This window comes from Mytilus edulis, chromosome 1, assembly GCF_963676685.1.
Source record: "Mytilus edulis chromosome 1, xbMytEdul2.2, whole genome shotgun sequence".
Taxonomy (NCBI): Eukaryota; Metazoa; Mollusca; class Bivalvia; order Mytilida; family Mytilidae; genus Mytilus; species Mytilus edulis.
The window spans coordinates 69514007-69536645 of record NC_092344.1 but is presented as its reverse complement, the minus strand read 5'-3'; the positions used below and the strand labels follow the sequence as shown (position 1 = coordinate 69536645).

Here is a 22639-nt window from a genome sequence, read left to right as displayed (position 1 = left end):
CCGAAAGATGCAAAGTTTCTTGAAACTTTACAGCATTTTAGGGTTAAACATAGTAGAGGCTTCCCTTAAGAAACGAACACGGTCAGATTTTTTTTGGATCGATGACGAACCTTGGGGGGAGACTATTGATGCTAGTGGACAAGCGAAAACTTATTTTCCTATATAAACTTTGCCGAATGAAGGTTGTGTGACGAAGTCAGTTATAATGATTAAATATATTTTATTATGTAATTACAAAGTCAAGAATGTTTCTAAAGTTCAATTGTTCGAATGTTCACAAACTGTCTTTAAAGTTGAATTGTTCGAATGTTCACAAACTGTCTTTAAAGTTGAATTGTTCGAATGTTCAATATCTCACACGGGCACGTGATCGTATAGTGGTACAACTGTTCGTTCCTGTTAGAGTATTTCGGATATTAAGCGCATGAGTTCCAGCCTACCCACGAGGGGGAGACCTTGGCGGAATCTCCGTTATCAATCTGTCCTTTTCGAATTGACGTCTAATCGAATTCTGTCCTTGTAGTCCATTGAGGGATCTTATATAGTCCAGTGGTCCATACAAATGTCTATAGCTGTAGGCCGGTTACATAGTCGTCTGTTTATGGAGTTATAGTAATATGTGGTTAATTGTCAAACCATGCAATTAACCCCTGAAGGATACATGTTATTTCACAGTAGACATGTTATTGGCTGCAGGTTATATGTCTATAATATTCGTACAGATCGTTATTAAGTGTCCAAAGAGTACATTTCATTGAATGTTCGGTTATGCTGTATTTAATTCCTTTTTAATGAATTTCCTAATTAATACTCCAGTAATAATAATAATAATTAATGATATGAAACACAAATTGTGTTACAGTTGAATCACTTACCAAACTAAGTTTCATTTATATATTTGCCAGTTTTTTGGAGATACCCGTAAAAAACAATATGAATTCACCTCAGATGTAATTAGAATTTTATTGGTATAAAACACTTTTTGATATTATATTTTGGTCTTACACTATGATTAAAATTCTGTGGAAAAACATTGTCAATGGTGATATTAACCTGAATGTGAGACTTCAAAAGAAAGCGTATGCGAAGGCACAAGGATTTTATCAGATTTCTAAAATTGTCTAAGAACAATGACTAATTTCTAGTGGCAATATGTAAAGAATACTGGTAGACTTTTAACTGCGAAACATGCAGCTATTTAGACAACTCCCCCGACTAGCGGAAACTGCAAATTGTGCGGACACTTTGTGTAAGATACCATCAGTTTTCAAGATGAGGTTTTCCTCAGCAAATATTAGTTGCCAGAGGTGTATATTACGTCTTACATTCAAAGTAAAATAAAGATTCAAAACGGAAGTCGATAATCAAATTGCAAAATCAAAAGCTCAAACACAGCAAACGAATGAATAACAACTGACATATTCCTGACTATGTAGAAAATGGTGGATTTAACTTGGTTTTATATCTAGCTAAACCTTTTACCTGTATGACATTCGCATGGAATTCCATTATATTTACAACATATGGATCCCATGGTCCATGTAAAAATGGTCTCTGGTGATATGTCAAATGTTTGCTTTTAACGGAACATGGTTAATAACTCAATGTTGCTCCTGTAAAATCTTCAGTTGGAGATTGTCTTGACCTATGGCATCAAAAAGCGTGAACTCTCTAAACAACTCTGTTATTTACAAATATATGTATATGAAACGAGTGAGTTTAATAGTATGCACTATTCGAATATATGAATAGGTGTACTGAGTTTTGCATATATTCAAAAAAGAAGATTTTTAGGCTTCTGTATTGTCTTATAAATATGTCAAAGACTAGAATTATTAATTTACATTTTTGTCGAGCCTGCAACTTTTGTTGCAGAAAGCTCGACATAGGGATAGTGATCTGGCGGCGGCGTTAGCTCACTTCTTAAAAGCTTTATATTTTAGAAGGTGGAAGACCTGGATGCTTCATACTTTGTATATAGATGCCTCATGTTACGAAGTTTCCGTCAGTCACATGTCCAATGACCACTTGAAAAAAAGTTCAGATTTTTTGTAATGTCGAATTGTCTCTTATTATAAGTAATAGGATAACTATATTTGATATGTGGGTACCTTGCAAGGTCCTCATGTCTGTCAGACAGTTTTCACTTGACCTCGACCTCATTTTATGGATCAGTGAACAAGGTTAAGTGTTGGTGGTCAAGTCCATATCTCAGCTACTTTAAGCAATAGGCCTAGTATATTCGGTGTATGGAAGGACTGTAAGGTGTACATGTCCAACTGGCAGGTGTCAACTGACCTTGACCTCATTTTCATGGTTCAGTGGTTATAGTTAAATTTTTGTGTTTTGGTCTGTTTTTCTCATACTTTATGCAATAGGTCTACTATATTTGTTGTATGGAATGATTGTAAGGTGTACATGTCTAGCAGGCAGATGTCATGTGACCTTGACCTCATTTTCATGGTTCAGTGGTCAAAGTTAAGTTTTTGAGTTTTGGTCTTTTTATCTAATATTATATGCCATAGGTCAACTATATTTGGTGTATGGAAATATTGTATGATCTTTATGTCAGTCACGCAGGTTTTATTTGACCGTGACCTCATTTTCACGGTTCATTGCACAGTGTTCAGTTTTTGTGTTTTGGTATATTTTTCTTAAACTATAAGTAATAGGTCAACTATATATGTTGTATAGAAGCATTGTTATCTGTACATGTCTGCCTGGCATGGTTCATCTAACCTTGACCTCATTTTCAAGGTTCATTGGTCTTTGTTTGGTTATCTTGGTTAATGTTTAGTTTATGTGACAGTTGTAATAAAGCTTAGCTTTATACTTAGGACTATCACATATTAATATCAATGATTAGTAAAGAAGGCGAGACATTTCAGCGTGTGCACTCTTGTATATTGTATATATAATTATATGTCCACATTTTTCATAATAACCAGTAGATTTGGTAGTAAGGACTTAAGTTTGTTCTTAAGTTTACAGTTGGCGAAAGCAATTATCAGTTTGATAGTAAAAGAGCTGTTTATGAATAGTCTATTTGAACTAAGAATATAAAACACAAATATATGAAGCCTAATTTATTTTACCATACTGTACATACATATCCTTTTGCGTAATGTTTTTTTATGACAGTTGGTTAACGAAGTAGTTTACCTACATGAATATAATTCCTACATAGTCAGTAGGTAACAGAGACAAACGGCATACTAATTAAGGAACAGTAAAAGGATGTCAGAAATCTAAAAGCGTCACTTTTTTCTTCTTCAGTTATTGATCTATAAAGTTGACGAAAGAGAGATTGTTGAAATAAAAAATGCGTTTAAAATAGAAGATTATCATGTTTATAGCAGTTAAAAATACTGTTCCCAGATCAGATACATATAATTTATATATGTCTCTGTTTATATTTTTGGATAATATTTTAAGTGTTGTGTTTACTAGTATAGTGGCCACTGATTGAATTGTTGTTTTTATGTGTATATTTAGCCTCCTTGTCAATGATAAATAATGCGATTCACACAATAACTAACTTTACTACAGTTTTAGAAATAGAATGGTGAATTTGCTGAATAATCGTATTATATAAAATGTTCTTTTGTGCTGCATTAAGTCTTTATCTGCAGTATAGTATTTTCCCACAGTGGGCAAGTAGATAGCAGCAATAAAACAACCATTCGCATCATCATTGTAATAGGTAAAATGTAAATATGACACAAACTGTTCTGCCTAAACAGAATTAAAAGTTCGAATATTTACATTAGTAATCAGGCATAGTACAGCTAAACATGCGTGCAAGGATTTGAAGACTATACAAATCCTTGATGCGTGTTTGGAGTAACAATGTGGGGGATCATTTTTTTATTTTTTTTATTGTATTTTTTTCTCTCTCTGTAAATCTGTTGTTTTAATTGTATATAAACTGTCCTATTTTTGTCTTCTTGTCGCTAATATTTTCTTTACTTGTTGCTTATATTTTTCTTCAGCTCATGAACATTCTTCTGTGAGACCGTACGTTGCTGAATGCTGTTTCTTTTTAGGTTTTCAACTTTACCAAATTACAAAAAAACGAAAAGTCCAGAGACATTCGAACGGCGGAAATAAATAAATAAACAAACTTTTCTCAGTGCTTCACTACAATTCGAGATGACTGATTCATCCCCTGAAAAAGATCAGAATGCTGTTTCTCCAGCATATGGTAAAATATATGCACTTCAATCTTTATGAATATATTTCCAACATTTTGTCGTCGTTTGACGAAAAATGTGGACCCGACCGACACGAATTCCATCTGTGGGTGTGGCATCAGGGACTTTCTACATGTTAGTATAGAAAGTCCCTGGTGGCATCGACTCATTTAACTCTATTGTAATAAGCCACAAGTATTTATTTACATAGTAGAGTAGGACTTATCTAAATAAAAAGCTTCACAGAAGAAATACGAGATGTTATCATGTAGCAATTTACATTTTATGTTTGAGTGTGAGCTTTGAAAATATCACTCTCATTTTACTTTAAAAACCTACTAATGGTGTAAGAAAAAGCTCTGAAAGCTAGCAAGCATGTCTAATCTCTGAATATTTTCACTTCAACACTTCCATGACAGAGGTAAACAAGTAAGAAATATGTCAGTACACTTTTCCTATATTGCCAAGTAAGAAATACTTATAGTTGAGAAAAAATACTGCAAATCAATATTGTAGAGTGTGAGTTCGTGGTCTAGTAGTTAAGACCGATGGCTACAGTGCTGAAGGTCCCGAGTTCGATTCTCACTCGGGGTGCTAAAAAATATCAGCACATCAAAAGGGTAATTTTCACCCTCTCACACACATCTCTGGTATCCAGACCGGAGTTTAAACTAGAATGGGTACTTTGGGGGCCTCGGTTGGTCAAAGTTGTCCCTTACTTTGACCTGGAGATCAATCTTCTGATATCTCTCTGGTTTGTCTGTTTCCACCGAGTGACCGGGGGGTTCTCTCCGAGTACTTCGGCTTCCTCCACCATAATAACAGACTGCCCGGTGTCCTAGCACTCCCTTTGTGTTGGGTGGGGATTGATTGTCCTTGTAAAAATAATTGTCGTATAAACATACGTTAGTGACACATCTCCATTAATCCCGTTAGGGAGTGTACATGGATGCCACTGTACCCTCGCAGTTTTCGAGGGGTTCTTTGGATATCGGAGGCATTTACCAGTACATACATACATACAGAGGGTTTTCAGTATTTTTTCACCTCCCTGTTCCTCTCAAATTTGATACTTTATTATTTATTTTTAATGACTTACAAAATGCAACACATCTTAAACTTCTTTATTTTTGTAACCGCAATATGCATGTGACTTTGTGTAAGATTTTGTTTCTTCAATTCTTGTTTTAAATTTTATTACAAGTGTTTAAAAAGTTGATGCAGATGCTAACATTTTGCTGAAGCTGAACATTGAGTTCTATCTCATGAGTGCATGATAATAAATGCCAAGACAGTACAATCCTTATATAGACTGACACTTACAAAATAACATGTACATGTAACTGGCTGATATTTGTAGCCAGTTTAATGTAATTTTTACACAATTTCAATTTGAGTTATCTTTCTTTCTATTGTTTTTTTTTAGATTTTAAATAATTTTACACAAGTATCTGAATCAATAATCCCAGCATGGAAATTAAAATATTTGAATATAAAATTGAAGTTATTAATTTTGCAGCAAATTGAGCGAGAAACCATGATATCATAAGCTTTAGATAGATATTTAACTGTTAAATATTTATCTGAAGCTTTTATATGATATGGTGGTTTCTCGTTCAATTTGCTGCAAAATTACAAATGTATCACACAAGTTATAAGTTTTACAAGAAATTCATACAGATTGATTGATTAAATGTTGATGTTTTAACCCTACATTTAAGCGTCACTTTTGGGCTGTTTCATAGCAGCCAGTTTTTATTAGTGGAGGAAGCCTGAGTGCTTGGAGAAAACCACAGACCCTTGATAGGAAAACTGAAAATCTTAATTCATACAGTCATGTATAAATAAAAAAAAAAACATTCATTTTCTTTAAACCGCTTAACCGTCAACCTGAGATTACTTTTTATGTGCAAGAAACATTTTGATCATAACTGTGTTTAACTTTGTTGAGGATTGAACATTTTGTGTACAAATGTACATTAGTTAATGTAAGACATACAAAAAAAATCTAAAAAAAACAAAAAGATAATTACATTTTTGATTACACAAGATTTGTGTAATAATCAATTGTTCATATACAATGTATCTACAGATTTTTAAAAAGATACAAACATTTTAAAAACAGTGGTAGATAAATTCAAACAAACTTTCTTTGAACTACAAATCTAAAAAAACAAAAAGATAATTACATTTTTGATTACACAAGATTTGTGTAATAATCAATTGTTCATATATCTACAGATTTTTAAAAAGATACAAACATTTTAAAAACAGTGGTAGATAAATTCAAACAAACTTTCTTTGAACTACTAACCAAAACAGGGATTTTTTTTAACAAAGGGGACTTACACACACATATATAAATAGTACATCTTAGTTCTTACTCAGTACTTACCCTTGTAAGTGAATTTTTTAATGATCTTTAATCTTTTTCAGCTTGTGATGAAACAACAAAAGACGGATTTATAAGAGTAATTGTTGGAATAAAAGGTTTAACTGTATCTAGACAATTCAAAAGTATGAAGTTTATTAAAGTACCTGAAAATGCCACAATACCACAGCCAGAATTCACAGACAGGTACAGGGATTTATACTTAATTAGCCATTTCAATGCAAACGGAAGTGTACAAATAAACTTTCCACTTAACACATCAAAAGGATAATAGCCATTACAAAGAAGAATAGATATACAAAATTTAAAAAAAGACAATGAACAAAAATTACAAAACACATGGTCCAGGTACCGGGTAGCCCGACTTGGCATTCACACAAAATGTGGTATGGATAAAACCAGTTTTACATGAGCATAAACCTTCTAGACCAGATATAGTAATAGTAAATTACACAATTAAAACCTTCCTATTCAAGCTACAATGTACATGTATTTAAGCTAAAATTCTAGAAAAATGTCATATTGAATACTGTCACAATTTATGTTAATTTATTTTTATCTGCATGTACACTGTACATGTAAAACGAATTTTTTATTACATTTTATAGATCAAACTTAGAATTCAAACACACCATGTCTTTATGTATATTTAACACATAAAATCAAAGCACAATGTGCTTATAATTTCATATCCAGTATTAAAATAGTTGTTGATGGGAAATATTAAGCTATACACAATAAATTTATCCTATGATTTACCTTTTTCATTGAGAAACATTTTAAAATTGTTTGTATCATAAAAGTAATATTGAATATTTAAATATTACTTCCATTCTTGTATGTAAACAGGGAAACCCAATGCATATCTAGAGTTACGGGCTATGAGGCATTGTTGTGAATCAATGCATGTACATATAACCAACAAATCTTACTTATTAGTTGAATTTTATGTGTCAAAAATATTTTGAACTTTAGACAATAAAAATGAAATAAAAACAAACATGCTCTTGAATTTCTAAATTTTTTGTAGGAGTCTATTGTTAAGAGTAGAAGGAAAAGCCAAAGGAGCACTGAAAGGAAAGTTATTTATACTAAAGGTTAGACAACTACCATTTGACATCAATCCAGACAAGAGCTATTTTAAGGTGAGATATTCAGTGTTATTGACAAGTGGCTAAATGACTACAGCCATGTAATATAATATGATTATAAAATAAATATGATGGTTACCTAGCACTAGCAATAGTAACAGGTTTACTAGGGTCTGGTTTTAACATAAATATTTGTTGAACTAAGAGTATGATTATTCTTAATATACAATAAATACTTGAAAATAAAGAATTTGAACAACTCAATAGTGAAATGCTTGTCTTGTATACATTCAGTGTTCCAGCTAGGATTTGAAAATAGAGGGGCGCGTTTTTAAAAAGGGCACTTTAGCGCGTTCTCACTGAAAAAAATCAAATACTTAATATTACCACATAAAGACATATTTCTTGATGCATGGTGGGTCTAAGATGAATTTGCAACGCAATGCGCTGCGTTGTTTTGTAGAATTATTTTTAAAGTTTTTTTAAGGGCCCTGTAGAATTTTTTTAGGCCTTACCAGGTTTGTTTTTACTGCAGGCACATACATATTAATAGTCTTGAATGTTCTTATATAAAAGCCAAACATATATGTTTGAAATACCTTATACATGTAGCTTGTTTCTTATTATGATGGAAATAATAAAGGAAATAAATAAACATGAGTTTTTCAGAATTAAAATCCATTTAACCATGTATTTTCAGACTGGTGAACTTTATATATATTTGTAATATTATTGAAAAAAAAAAACAAAAAAAAACAGCCCCCCTTTCCATACCCCTAGATGTAAATTTATTTTAATAAAAAAAAGTATTATCAGTTTCACCCCAAGAAATTATTATAATTTTTCATGAATAAATCTTAGCAGTTGTAATCAAAATGATTTCCAAAATGAAATTCCTACGGTCTATAAATAATAATTAAATGTAACTGTTTCCTGTTAATAAGGGGTTTCCCGAATTTTCCCGCCAAAAAGCACATGGCTTTCAACAATTGTAAACAAAGCATTCAATTTGTGATCATGGATTACAGTTTTAATTAATTTAATTTGGATATAGATATTCAACTTAAGGTACAGTCAAGCAATGTTTTTACTTTCTTCTGGATTAAAACTAGTTTGAAAGATCAGTTTCAAAAATAAAAACATCAGAACAAAAACGATCTGAATTGTGAATATTCAGTGACCCTTAAATTTTTTGAACTCTGCTACGGAGGTCAAAGTTACATCATGTTTCATGCATTTTGCGTTTTGACCTATTAAAAGGAATGATTCTTTTTAAATGACATAATAAATAATAAATACAATAGAAATGAACACCGTTCACATTTATTTTATAAATTATATTTTGCATCGTCAGGTGTTAAAATAATCAATTCATTTCACTTCGATGTTTGGTGCTTCAGGGTAAAGGGATTAGACAGGGTCGTAAATTTCACCTGATTAAGTAATTGACTCTAATCAAATAGGTGATTATAATCAGGTAACAAGTGTCAACAATTTTAATCTGTTGTCTTAATGAAGTGTGTGTATAAAGAACTCAACAAAATGGCGACGATATGAGGAAAAAAGATCGTTTTTTAAACTTTTTTTCAAAAGGGCACAGAGGGGCGCAGGGGCGCTTAAAAAAGGCAGAGGGGCGCAAAATTTCGGGGGCGGGGCGCAGCGCCCCTCCATTTCATGCTAGCTGGAACACTGACATTGTATATCATGGTCTTTTTGTAATAAAAATATGCTATCTTTGCATAATCAATTTTAAATAACACACTGTTACACACATCATTTTGCAGGGACAATTGTCTAAATTTGATGGTGAAAGTACCATTTCTCTGCAAATCTGTAAATGTTTCAAAATAGAAAAAAAAGGTGTCCACTTTGATACAAACAAAAAAACGAAGGGGTATACTATCCTAGCATACACAAATAACTGCACAATATGTAAGTCATTGCTCTAAAGGTGGTGTATAAAGGTCACATATATAATCTGGAATTACAAATTAGAAACTTTTCAATTTAGTTTTTGAAGTAAGAGCTCCAGTCCAGTTACTTTAAAAATATTTTTTTTGGTAAAGATATATAATACTCTTGTACTTAACTTACAATCAACTCCAATACATGTACTTGTATTTATAGGCAGAAGAAGATAGAGTTTTGCTGTTTTTAAGTAAGACACAAGACAAGTCATGGTATCCTGAACTAGAATCTGGACTGGAAACTGCTGAGGATGAGGAAGAGGAAGAAAAATCATAAAGGGAGATAATCATGAATGTTCTCTCAAATGATTACTTCACCTTCACTAAAATGATAAGATCAACCACATGCCACTGATTGCAAAAATAAAGAAGACTGAAGATAAAACTAATGTTAGATATCACCTTTTTGCACTGTTGCTTCGACTGTTTTTTCACAGCAGTTGCACACATTGGGTTTTTATCAATTTTATATGGAACTATATTGTGTTGTAATTTCCAAATTGTATACAAGTTTATTGTTTTGGGGAGATATTATGGAATTTGCTCTTATACATTTTTTTTTATTCTTTTGTTTTGAGAAAGAAGTTTTTATTTGATATACACATTTTTACATTTTTAATAAACTAGGAAAAAGAAGGTTGTTCTTTTATTTGATGCTAGGTTGTAGTTTGTGCTAGTACAATGTACTTTTCTTGAAGTGGAAGTCTCTTTTTTCTCTTATTACAAGGCCCATGCAAATATGATAAGAAAGGGTACCATTACTTGTTTAAAAAAAAGTCAATCAAACCAATGTTAATACCAATAGGGTTTTAAATACACTAAGTTTTTACATATCGTCGCTGGGCTTCTAAAATGTCGTATACGACTTTTTTGGCTAAAATTACTTTTTGACACCAATGGTCTGGGCGGGAGGAAATCTTTGTTATCACAAAATAGCATACAGTTAGACCAATCAAAATGTGTGAAATAAGACATATTACAAAATTGCCAATGTCAGTTGTTTGTAAAGTTTGCTTCCAAAATGTTGTATGAAAACTTGAAAATCGTTGTAGGATGGCTTTGGGAAAAAAATAATTGTACATTTCTTTATTTCTGTGAAAATAATTTAAGTTCTTGGATAATCCAGAAATGTCAACGTTTTTATTTCACTGCTATTTACAAAATTTTTCAAGTTCACATACGACATTTTGGAAGCATGCATTTTGCCAAAATTTTCAAAGCCTGTTTGTGTGAAAAAAAATTCTTGAAAAATTTGTAATTTACAACATTTTAGAAGCCCACCGACGATATACTATATAAGTTTTACAAGGTATATAAATCATCTTATTCTGTCTAATAATTTGATATTTTAAAACTTTAGTCATTCATTTATGTTTTTATTTTTTACAATTTATGTTCAGTGTTGAATTTTTTATTTCAATCAGAAATTAGTGAATATGTATGTCTCATTTGCATAGGGTGAATTCAAATATATCTGCTTTGTATCTAAAAAAACATCAAGGAATTATTCACATTATTGGTGCTATTGTTGGCTTCACACCATTATTTTAAGGTTGTCAATTACCATAGCATACATGTACATTAAATCAGTTGTGTTATTTTTTAGAAATATTGCTTAGAAAATTTGATGTCTAATGAAATTTGAAATTAAAAAGGAATGAGTCAAATCAAACCACCTTATTTTGATAGGAGTAAAAATGGCAAGGTGAATGGTTTTTACTAGATTTTTATAAGTTTATATATGTCTTGTTTCTAATCCTTTGTTTAATTATTTAGACATGTTAGAACATGGCCCAGTGTTTTACCTTTATAAACTACCTCATTTTGTAACAAATTCGATTAGAGATTACATTTTTCCTCTTTTTGTACAATTTTCAATTGTGAAGAAATTTTTAGTTTTTCATTTCCATGTACTGCTAGGGTCTTTGATTTTATTTTATTATGGACCAAAACCAATTTTTATGATTTATCTTGCTTACTGATTCTGTTTATTACTTTTATTTAGTTTATTTTGATAAAGGTAATAGCCTTATTGTGCGTGTCTATGAATATAAATGAGATCTATTGTTAAATAACTTTATTTTGAGTTTTAAACTATTTTTGTATGTAAGTTGAACTTATTGAAATGTTTTTTATAAAGACATTTTGTAATATTGTAAGATTTTATCTTTCTAGAGTTTTAACTTTTGTTTTAAAAAGTGTAGTATGTATATAAAATTTGTGGTAAGGAAAAATATTTAATTTGTTGATTGCATTTAAAGAAAAACTTGTCAAAGCAGACTTTCAAAAGAAAGAACATTAGTTATTTTCATGTTAATTTGAGTAAACCAATATTTGGTCTGCAACATATCATAAGATAAATTATTTCAGCATGCTCCAAATTTTCCTTTATACAAAAAAAAATATTTTTGGATGCTGAACAAATGACAGTCGATTTGTAGGCCTATTGTTGTTGAAGATTAAATTGTCAAATACCAGTAATTGAAAAAGAATTAAATTTGTAAATAATTTTCATATATAAAAAAGTTACACTCGAACATGAAATAAACCGGCATTACTTATTATAATTTCTAGTCAAACATTTAAAGCCAACAGTTTAGTATTTATACGTTGATCTTTCTTCACCTCAACTATATTGCTCATTTCAGTCGCTCTGTTTACTTGCCAAAAGTTTATATTGTGGCTCAAGGCTGTTATGATGTTTCTGTACAGAACCCTGATAATGTATATGTGCAAAAAATTGTAAAAAAAAGTTGGTATTTGTTTAGGTTATTACTTATGATGTGTTTCATGTTTTTTTAAGCATTTAATGAGTTATGTTATCTATATTTATATAAGTATTGGATATACATTATTGAACAACTTTATTATCATATACTGATCAATTATTCTTGTGTAAAAGTCACATTTTTTGAAAGATTAAATTTCTTAGCACATTTGCTTCTTTTCATAGTTTCAATTTAATATTGCATTAGTAGGTATGTATGAAATTTGTAACCTTTTTTAAAATCTAAAGCAATGAATATGAAATTAAAATGACATTTGTAGCACAGTATTTCAACAACATATTTATCATTTATGATGATTTAAATTCTGTTATACACTTACTTTAGTAGTGCAATAAAATATTTAAAACTTTTGTTGTTTTAGAAATTCATATTTCAAAAGATTGTTTTGGAAGTATCTTGAGCCCACCTTGTAGGATTATAAAAGTTATTTTGAATTACAGATTGAAATGAATTTGTTCTTAAATTTGACAGAAATTATACTTATAAATAAAGAATGGAAATGGGGCATGTGTCAAAAAGACAACAACCTGACCAAAGAGAAAGAAACAGCGGAAGGCCACCAATGGATCTTAAACACAGCGAGAAAATCCTGGAGGCGTGCTTCAGCTGGCCCCTAAATAAAATGTGTACTAGTTCAGTGAAAATGGATGTTATACTAAATTCCCAAACATATAAATAAACTAATTAAAAAAGCGTACTAGACTAACAAATGCTAGATGCTGCTGACTTGGGACAGGCTTAAATATGTGACAGAATTAAACATGTTTTGTGTGATATCATCCCTCCTCTATACCTCTAGCCAATGTAGAAATAACAAACCCCTAGCAATACACTTGAACACTTCTGGTAAAATTCAGTTTTATGCATTCACCTATTACAACTAACATTAGAGTTGTTACTATACATACAGAACACAAGAGCTAAGAAAATTTTATTCATTCAATTTTACTTGTTAACACAGATTATGAGAATTAATTAATTAATGAATTTGCCAGCTGCAACTATTAACTTTTAAGTAAAACCTTTTACAATGTTAACTGTATTAAATTTGATCTTGCTTAATGGGTTGAGAGTAATAGCCTACTTGTTATTGTGCCAACTATATTTTTGTGCTCTGGAAAACTAACATTGATCATGAAAGAAGAATGTAGTATACTTTTATCTGCAGCAATGCCTGAAGATACCTGGCAGTGGTTGATCAAGAGATTTTCATAAGTGGGGACTAACTAACTGCTTAAGAAGGGGTCGCCTCCAGTCATGCTTCAGTGATTCCCTAAACAAGAGGCTCTCAAGAGCCTGAATCGCTCACCTTAATTTTTTTGGTTAAATCTCTCATCAATGATTATTTTGGCTTTTCAATTTATTAAAATGTTCTTTGAATCGTCCTATTTTCTTCAAAAGCAAAAAAAAAATCATTTTCTCCTATGTTCTATTTTAGCCATAGGAGCTGTGTTTCTGACATACAAGGAAATGAAATATAAAATTTATACTAGATACTCTGAAACTCATTTAGCCTAAGTTTGGCTGAAATTGATACAGCAGTTTCAAAGGAGAAGATTTTTTAAAGTAAGTCAACATGATGAACATGTGAAAAAAAGTCTTTAAAGGGCAATAACTCCTTAAGGGGTCAATTGACAATTTTGGTCAAATTGACTTATTTGTAGATCTTACTTTGCTTAACATTTTTGCTATTAACAGTTTATCTGTATCTATAATAATATTCAAGATAATAACCAAAAACTGCAAAATTTCTTTTAAATCATCAATTCAGGGGCATTATACCTGAAAAACCAGTTACCCAATTCGGCTGAAAATTTCAGGACAGGTAGACCTTGACCTAATAAATACTTTAACTTCTTGTCTTATTTGCTCTAAATGCTGGAGTTTTTGAGATATAAGCCAAAAACTGCATTTTACCCTGTGTTCTATTTTTAGCCATGACGGCCATGTTTTTTGACGAAATAAAAAATAAAGCACAAACTTTATTTTATACACCCTACTGATCATTCAGTTGAAGTTTGGTTGAATTTGTTGAAGTAGTTTTAGAGGAGAAGATTTTTTAAAGTTAGCAAATGTGATGAACAAATTGTGAAAAATTGTCATTAAAGGACAATAACCCCTTAAGGGGTCAATTGACAATTTTGGTCATATTAACTTATTTGTAGATCTTACTTTGCTGATCATTTTTGCTGTTTACAGTTTATCTTTATCTATAATAATATTCAAGATAATGACCAAAAACTGCAAAATTTCCTTAAAATTACCAATTAAGTGGCAGCAACCCAACAATGGTTTGTTTGATTCATCTGAAAATTTCAGGGCTAATATATCTTGACCTAATGAACATTTTTACCCCATGTCAGATTTGCTCTAAATGCTTTCGTTTTTGAGATATAAGCCAAAAACTGCATTTGACCCCTATGTTCTATTTTAAGTAACAGCGGCCATGTTTTTTGACGGATCAAAAATCGAAGCACACACTTTGTGCAGGATAATCTAAGGAACAATCATGCTAAGTTTCATTCAAATCCATTTAGTAGTTTCAGAGGAGAAGATGTTTGAAAAATTGTTAACGACGACAGACGACGACGACGACGACGACGAAGACGACGTCGACGACGACGACGACGGACGCCAAGTGATGAGAAAAGCTCACATGGCCTTTTAGGCCAGGTGAGCTAAAAAGCAACCATAGTCATTTTTTTTCCGAAAAAGGGGGCTTGGCCCCCCCCACTAAATCCGCCGCAAATTTTGATACTCAGAAGACCATAATGAGCATTCTTTGCTCAACTACAATAAAAACTTTAACATTTCTTAGCTTACAACTAACAGAGATATGCTACATATGTTTGTGGATCCCTCAAAGAAGACAATACTTACCTATTATTTCTATAAATTTAAGCTGAAATGGCTTGAAGTCCATGATAAAGTGTGGTTAACCAAATAACTCAGGTTAAAAATTAAAATAGCACAACTTTATACACTGTAGAAGAATTTGTGCAAATTTGGTTGGATTCCATTTTCAAAAGTTTTCAGATGTGATATGGGATACCCAAATAAATCGCACAGATTAAAAAGCAAATTAGCACGTTAACTTTATTTTCAGTAGAATTATCTGTACAAGTTTGCCTTAATTCTACAGATATACAAATACAAAAATAGTATATGTTTGCCGATGCCAGACTAGGAATTTTCAATGAGTTGCTGATTACCAAGACTTGTGATTCGAAAGATTAAAAAGACTATGACCATTACAATTTGCCAGACCAAAAGAGATCCATTAAAGATAAAATGGACCACTGGACACTCACTATCAGGTGACACAATAACTTTGCTGTGTTAAAGACCCATTGATGCCCTTGAGCTGTTTCTGCTCTTTGGTCTGGTTGTTGTTTCTTTAACACATTCCCGTTTCGATTCTCAATTGTAACAGAACAATGTAACATTTCTATTAACTGCAATTTATTTAAATAGTACAAATGAGCACCTAAAACTTACTCAAATTGATAGATATTTATGTTAGACATACTTAGTACTACGAATGTTAGATTATTCAGATGGCTAATAATACAGGTTAGATGTTTTCTGCTTGTGTCGTAGTTGTTAATTTCATAAGTATGTATTTTTTTAAAAGGAAAACTGTGTTCCATCACTCACAATAATGAACACTTTTATGTTATATAAATCTAATGCACCTATAAAGACAAGTTAAGTCACTTATACGAATGGCTTTAAGGTATAATCACACTCAGGTTCGAGGGTTATTTTTGATGTATAAGACCTCTATACCAAAGTCCTAGAATGATAAGGTCAGTTAGAACCAAGTATAGCCCATATCGCCCTTAATTGTAATGTAGTGGTCATGGAAGCAGAATTAAAACAGATGATCCAAAGATAACTGTACTTGGTTAACTCCGATTCAATTATCAGAAAAAGTTATCTCTTTTACATCAATAATAGGTTTCAGACTTATTGTTGGAACTTACAGGTGCCATTTGTCCTAACGGTATACTCCTCTATAAAAATAAGGAAGATGTGGCATGAGTGCCAATTAGATAACTCTCCATTTAAGTCCGTTATATCAACGTAAGTGCCTATACAGACATAACTATTTTCTACGTGTTAATAACAAAGTAGAGCAGGTGTACCAGAATATTGTTAAAATAATTCTACGATCCTTTAAGTCAGCAATGTCAGCCGTAAAGTAGTTTATAGTGATAAAAGACGGATGATTACATTTTTATCTTCATTACCATTTCTCCTGTGAAGATTATTTTTAAGATAAAATGTAATAAAAGGATGCTATCAGTGGATGTTAGATACTAGAATTCTCATAGGATTATAGAAAGTGGGAAAATCAATACAATAATTATTTAGTTTGCGCCAGACATGACAATGAAACAAATGATTTTATATGGAAAATGAAGTTATATATTGCAAATGACATCCCGTATTAGCATGAACAATCATATTACATTTTCTGGTATGGTTCATTATTTTTATAAATGACTACATGTCATTTAATGTTTGTCGCAGTACAGTAACAATACCATTTTTAAAATGAGTCATATCTAATAAAGTACAGCAGCTTCGCGAAAAAGCTATTAATTAAGCTGAAAAGGTAACTTTCAAATAAGATAAAAAGGCATTTAAGAAACTAGATATTTAATGGTCATCTCTTTAGATATTAAAACATATATCAACTTACATTCGTTTTTCTTTTGAATATTTCGAATTAAAACTATGTCATAGTATATGTTAAATACCTAAGTCTCATGATATACAGCAGTAACACTTCCATATTCGCATATATATACTTCTTTATAACCTACAATTGCACTACTAGTCTTTTATTTATCCTTGAGCCATCTGTAAATTATCTTCTTAGTCTTCTGTTGCTTCTGCCGGTACAAGTTTTTCCTGTTTAAGACACACATGTTGTTCTATTCCAAATCTACACTTGCATCTCCCTTCAGTCACATAATATATACCAGTTTTGTCTACTCGGAATCCCTTATCTTTTGTGAATATTTGTTTAACATCTCCTGTGATAGTAGTAATAGGAGAATTGTCTTTCTTATTCCGAAGTGTCACGTGCACCTTCCCGCGAAATTGCGATTCTGTTTTAAAATGGCTGGTGTAATCGTCCTCCTTGATCACTAGCTCTGCTTTGGTTTTGAATTTTGGTGGAACGCTAATCTGATTGTCAATAGACCAAGTTAGCTCCTCCTCAAAAGTTTCCTCGCTTGCTTTGGTTAAACTCAGTTCTCCATGAAATCCAGCGTTTGCTTCGATGACAGGATTTGGTGGTGTTAGTTTTATATCTACACTGCACCCGTATGTATACCCCTTTTCAAGAGACAGAGAACACGTGGATTGTGTTCTACGTTCCGTTCTCAGGGAATACACTTGTGATTGATCAGTATCGTTTGTAAAATAAGCAGAAAATAAAATGTGTGATTTTGGCTTGGTCGCATGTATTTCGTCAAAATAGTCCGTTTTGCCATGAGTTATTCTAACATTTTGCCAGTTTATATCCGAGGAATGTATATCATCAGCATCCTTTTTCTGAGCCTTGTCGAGTGGAAAATCTAATGCCCATTTTCGTACAATATCCTCAATATCAAGGAGATCTTGCGACATTGTTCAAGTTTTTCTAAAAAAAAAAAATAATGAAAAATAATTAATGGGTACAATTATCGCGAGCTTTCTTCGCTTTTGAAAACATCAAATGAAAGTTCTTTTGATATCCTTTTGTCGTACATTTATAGCTGATTGATTGTCAGTTGTTTGTTAAATGCTCAGTGGCAAATATTACGTGCATGTTCCGGACGAGGAAAACGGTAACGAAGAATGCCTTGGTTAGGATCAGCATGGACTATCATTATAAAATGAAAGCATGTTGGATAGGAACAGAAGGCTTGCAAGAGGCCAAATACGGATCCCTCGTAGACCATATAGATGTTGCAAGGTTCTTTGACGTACAGAGGGATAGACCGACTCTTTCTAAAAGAGACATCGAATGTGATCGTCATTTCGACTGGATGCTGCTGTATAGTTATACTCAAATAGCATATTTTCTTTTCAAACACGTTAGAAATGGAAACGGAAACTTGTTTAGTAGTTCTTTTGGGATGATAAAGGAAAGGTACTTCCAAGTGCTTTTTTTTTGTTTAGTGATGTATATTTTTCAATGGCATTTTTAAACACGAAGTACATGATTTCTGTATTGGAAATACGAAAATCGAACCGCTGAAATTGAAATCGACAAGTTCCAATAAGTTTCTTATTGGTCCTTATTTGTAATTATATATATGCAGTTTTGATAGTATACAAGTGTACATCTTTATTTATAGATAATTTTATTTAACAGTTTATTCTTGAGTTTAAAAATGCACAAAATTACTGAACCCGTCAGTACTATATATATATATATAATATTAAATAACGTGTATATATTATCATACTGTATGTAGCCTGGATATGTTTAAACACGTATATGCCCCTAAGTAAGAAATTTGATAAGATTTAATGCTCAAATACACACACGAATTTAATCATTAATAAATCTATGTCATTTTTCATTGTATAAAGTACTTAAGTATAAGTAAGTAAATAATGTTGTCGAATTTAGTCACAAATCTTAAGTGACTCTTAATTCTTTATCTTAATATGTCAATATTAGTGGACACATATTTTGATTTCCTAATAGACTTATAGTTGTTTCTATTTTCCATTGAAAGTAATTGTTTAACTTGTGAAAAATAAACAAATACAAAAATATCTTTATAATATAAGTTTAAATTTCTTATTTTTTAGGATTTCATTTAAGACGTTACATTTCATATTAAAACGACAGTTTGGAAGTATTTCAATCTTAATTCAGAACATTAGATTTCATATCTTAAGAAAATATTTCTGGTATATGTAAGAGCAGTTCAGAAACTTTCAGATAAAATCTTTATCTTATTTGCCACGCGCCAGGAAGATAAGATAACTTATGCATGCCGGGCTCGTCTTTACATATATAATTCTGCAGTAGTTTTTACATGTTTTAATGAATTTTACAACTCTTCATTCACTAATTAACCGAAGAGGCTACTGACAACTGTGGTTGTCTATCAAGAGGAAAACAATGAGAAAACCAACCGCTAAAGCCAGCTAATTACATTGCTTTCTCATACTCGAAATGGAATATAGTTCATAAGTTAGGCGAATATTGGAAGTATAGATAAATTGCACATGGAAATTAAGTTTAATCCCAGGTTTATATGAAAGTGTATCAAATTATACTGTTGTTGGTTTCATAAGGACATTTATAGGCACAAACATTAACAGGAAGAGGGGTCAATATTGTGTATTTCCGAATCCATCGAAACATACATCTTCCGGAATGTACATTTCATAATCTTTTCACAGCTTACAGATATTAGTCAGAAATCGACATATATCTAACTATGATGGATAGAGATCATCGTTGATCAAATTTCCCCTGGGGTCTGGTATCGTAGCAATAAAAATCGACAATTTCTGCATAATTAATAAGATTGGAATTTAGTATGTATTTCACGTTTTTCAGAGGATATTAATTCATCGGCTAAACACATAAAATATATTATGAATTATTTTTTTTTACGTTTCCGACTTGTTTAAGTTTATGGTTGAAAACATGAAACATTCAAAGAAATGGGGGTGTAAATAAAATCAAAATGACCATGATTTGATCAAGTATTCGATTCAGTCATATCATATACATGTACATGGTTGCAAAATTATGTGAATTATGATAATATACACAAATATAAAATATAAGTGAAATTTAAACTGTGACACTTCATTTTTTAATCGGAGTATCATTTACTTCTATTTATTTCATTTATACTATAAATCCACCATTTTGAGTATGTCCGACATATTTTTAAACTATTCTTGTCAATGATATGGTCTTGCTAATCGAAAATGGTACGGCGGCAATTAAAATAAACACAGTTAATTGATATTATTGAATTTAATAAAGAATCGAAACTTAAGTTCAAAAAGTCGTATTAAAATTGTAATTAAACCTACAACCCGTTTCACTAGGGCGTGGTAAGGAGAATATCGCGGATCTGATCACCATGGTTCGTTTCCAGTAACAAAAAATAAAAGTTTATTTCTAAAGGTATACATCAAGTACCGAATTATAAAGATAAATATTACAAATAGCTACTAGTTACATATTTCCCCTTTTAGCATGAATTGACATGAAGTAGTATAATTTTTCACATATTTTTCATTTCTTTCAACCTCATAATTTATCCGTTAGTCTAAAAAAGAAAATTTTCTCTAAGTATAATTTTGAATATTGGTTTAACTTCATTTAAAGCATCGAAAATAAGAAATGAAAATGTCTTACCGTTCTGAATTATAATATCCAACCTGAATTTGCTCCTAGCTTCTGTAAGCTGATTGGCTTAAAAGATGTTTACGTCAAAAATTTGTATACGAATATTTTATCTGTCTCTACTTGAATTAACGTAGTATCTTTTAAAATGCACTTATATTATGTGATTCAGAATTTTTTCCTCAAACCCTTTCCAAAAGGAAACAAACTTGCTCGATCGGTAACATTTCCTGTATTAAGTACAGGAAGATAAGGACCAATGTTAATAAATTGTAATCTCTATAGGGCAAAATCAATAGTGTAATATCGTTCCACCTGTTACAGTTATGACAAAAAATGAATTTCATATTTTTGATACTAAATATCATGTTTGATGTATTACAGTATATTACATACGGATAAACAGGTGTAAATCATGTAATCCGTGTTCATAAAATTATGATTGAAATAAATACTTTTTTACTTAAGTTTTTATTAACAGAATGGTGTTTTCAATATGACCCAGGAAGCATGTTTTAAAAACAAACATTGTTAAATAGTTTTGAATTGCAATATGCATTTTGTTAGCTCTATTAGAAAATGCAACACTTAACAGATGTAAATTTGAAATCACTCTAAACAAAACTATAGATAATTATTTTGCAGTCTTTGATTTCTCGTATATATATAGGATGAACATGTATTTGTCGCATACATATCAGTTAAGCTTCAATGGCAGATTTGAAGCAACTATTCTCCTTTGACTAAGAAGCAAACGAACTCCCGCATTGTGAAAGTACAACACACATTCGTCCACAAATATTGCTTCAACAAGCAGAAGCTTTTCAGATTATATTCGAACTATAGTTCTATACCTTTGGATCTTGATAGCTAGATCTAACTAAGTAACAGTATCAAACGTACAAACCAACAGTATAACACAGATCTTATATTCATAGACTTAAGTATGCTCTGTACCAAAAAAATACATTTATATTGGGGTTGATTTGTACGTTTGATACTGTTACTAAGATAGATCTAGCTATCAAATACGCAAATGCCGCACAGAGAAGCAGCTAATATTAAATTTCCCGCCAATCTTTGGTTCGGTCCGACCAGGCATTGAGCAGACGACTTTCTTCACCCAAAGAAAAAAAATCTGGTAATTTGTCTCATAATCAAAATCCCATGAATAACATTTAGATTTTTTTTATCATTTCTGTATATATACAGATATGTATCACATCAAGCACCTCTACACGGCCGACACTCGGCTAACCGAGAGATTGGTTGGTTAATCTATATTGAGTATGCGGCTATATCGGCAGTGGGTCTGTTAATCGGGTTGGCTAAAGTCTGTTAATCAGGTGTTATCGAGAAAATCATTGAAAACTCAGAATGTTTCATTGTATAACCTTTTAAATATATGTTTATCATAAAAAATATTTATGTCTGACAAAACTATTCAATGTACTGAATCCAGTTGTGTAATTATTATTTTTCTAGCTTCTATGTACGATCTATAAAATGAAAAGGCAAATTACTCATCAGTAAATTTATACACATTTTACACACACAAAATGTACACAAAATGACACTTGGGTTGAATTTACTTGCATGCACTATTTTGAACATCGAAAAAAGACAGGCATTATGAGTGTTAACCAAATTGATATCATTTTGTGAAAAATCTACACGAAAATCTGTATTTTGGTGACATAAATCAATCTTTATTAAAAACCTGGTCTGTTAATGGGTCGGATGTATAAAACCCGGTCTGTTAATTAGTCTGTTAAGAGTTATGAATGACAATAAAAGTATAATTTTATTACTTTATGGTGTGTT

The 22639-nt window shown here is 31.3% G+C and overlaps 2 protein-coding genes across 2 annotated transcripts; one reads left to right on the top strand and one right to left on the bottom strand.

Annotated features, from left to right (window-relative positions):
* The first annotated feature begins 4064 nt into the window (after positions 1–4064).
* LOC139488196 (uncharacterized) lies at positions 4065–12782 on the top strand. The gene is made up of 4 exons (XM_071273655.1): positions 4065–4204; positions 6630–6771; positions 7616–7730; positions 9804–12782. The coding sequence occupies exons 1-4, from the start codon at positions 4153–4155 to the stop codon at positions 9918–9920; spliced, it is 426 nt and encodes a 141-aa protein (XP_071129756.1). The 5' UTR covers positions 4065–4152; the 3' UTR covers positions 9921–12782.
* Positions 12783–17080: 4298 nt separating this feature from the next.
* On the bottom strand, positions 17081–20963 carry LOC139488141 (uncharacterized). Its single transcript, XM_071273550.1, has 2 exons — positions 20828–20963; positions 17081–18088 (listed from the first exon to the last, which is right to left on the bottom strand). Exon 2 carries the CDS (start codon positions 18073–18075, stop codon positions 17317–17319), a length of 759 nt encoding a protein of 252 aa, XP_071129651.1. The 5' UTR covers positions 18076–18088; positions 20828–20963; the 3' UTR covers positions 17081–17316.
* Positions 20964–22639: the final 1676 nt, after the last annotated feature.

Excerpts from the sequence above, each read along its gene's own strand:
- LOC139488141 (XM_071273550.1), bottom strand. The coding sequence starts at position 18,075 with ATGTCGCAAGATCTCCTTGATATTGAGGATATTGTACGAAAATGGGCA.
- LOC139488196 (XM_071273655.1), top strand. The coding sequence starts at position 4,153 with ATGACTGATTCATCCCCTGAAAAAGATCAGAATGCTGTTTCTCCAGCA. Across the intron at positions 4,205-6,629 it reads TGCTGTTTCTCCAGCATATG|CTTGTGATGAAACAACAAAA; the intron begins GTAAAATATATG and ends AATCTTTTTCAG. Across the intron at positions 7,731-9,803 it reads CAGACAAGAGCTATTTTAAG|GCAGAAGAAGATAGAGTTTT; the intron begins GTGAGATATTCA and ends TTGTATTTATAG.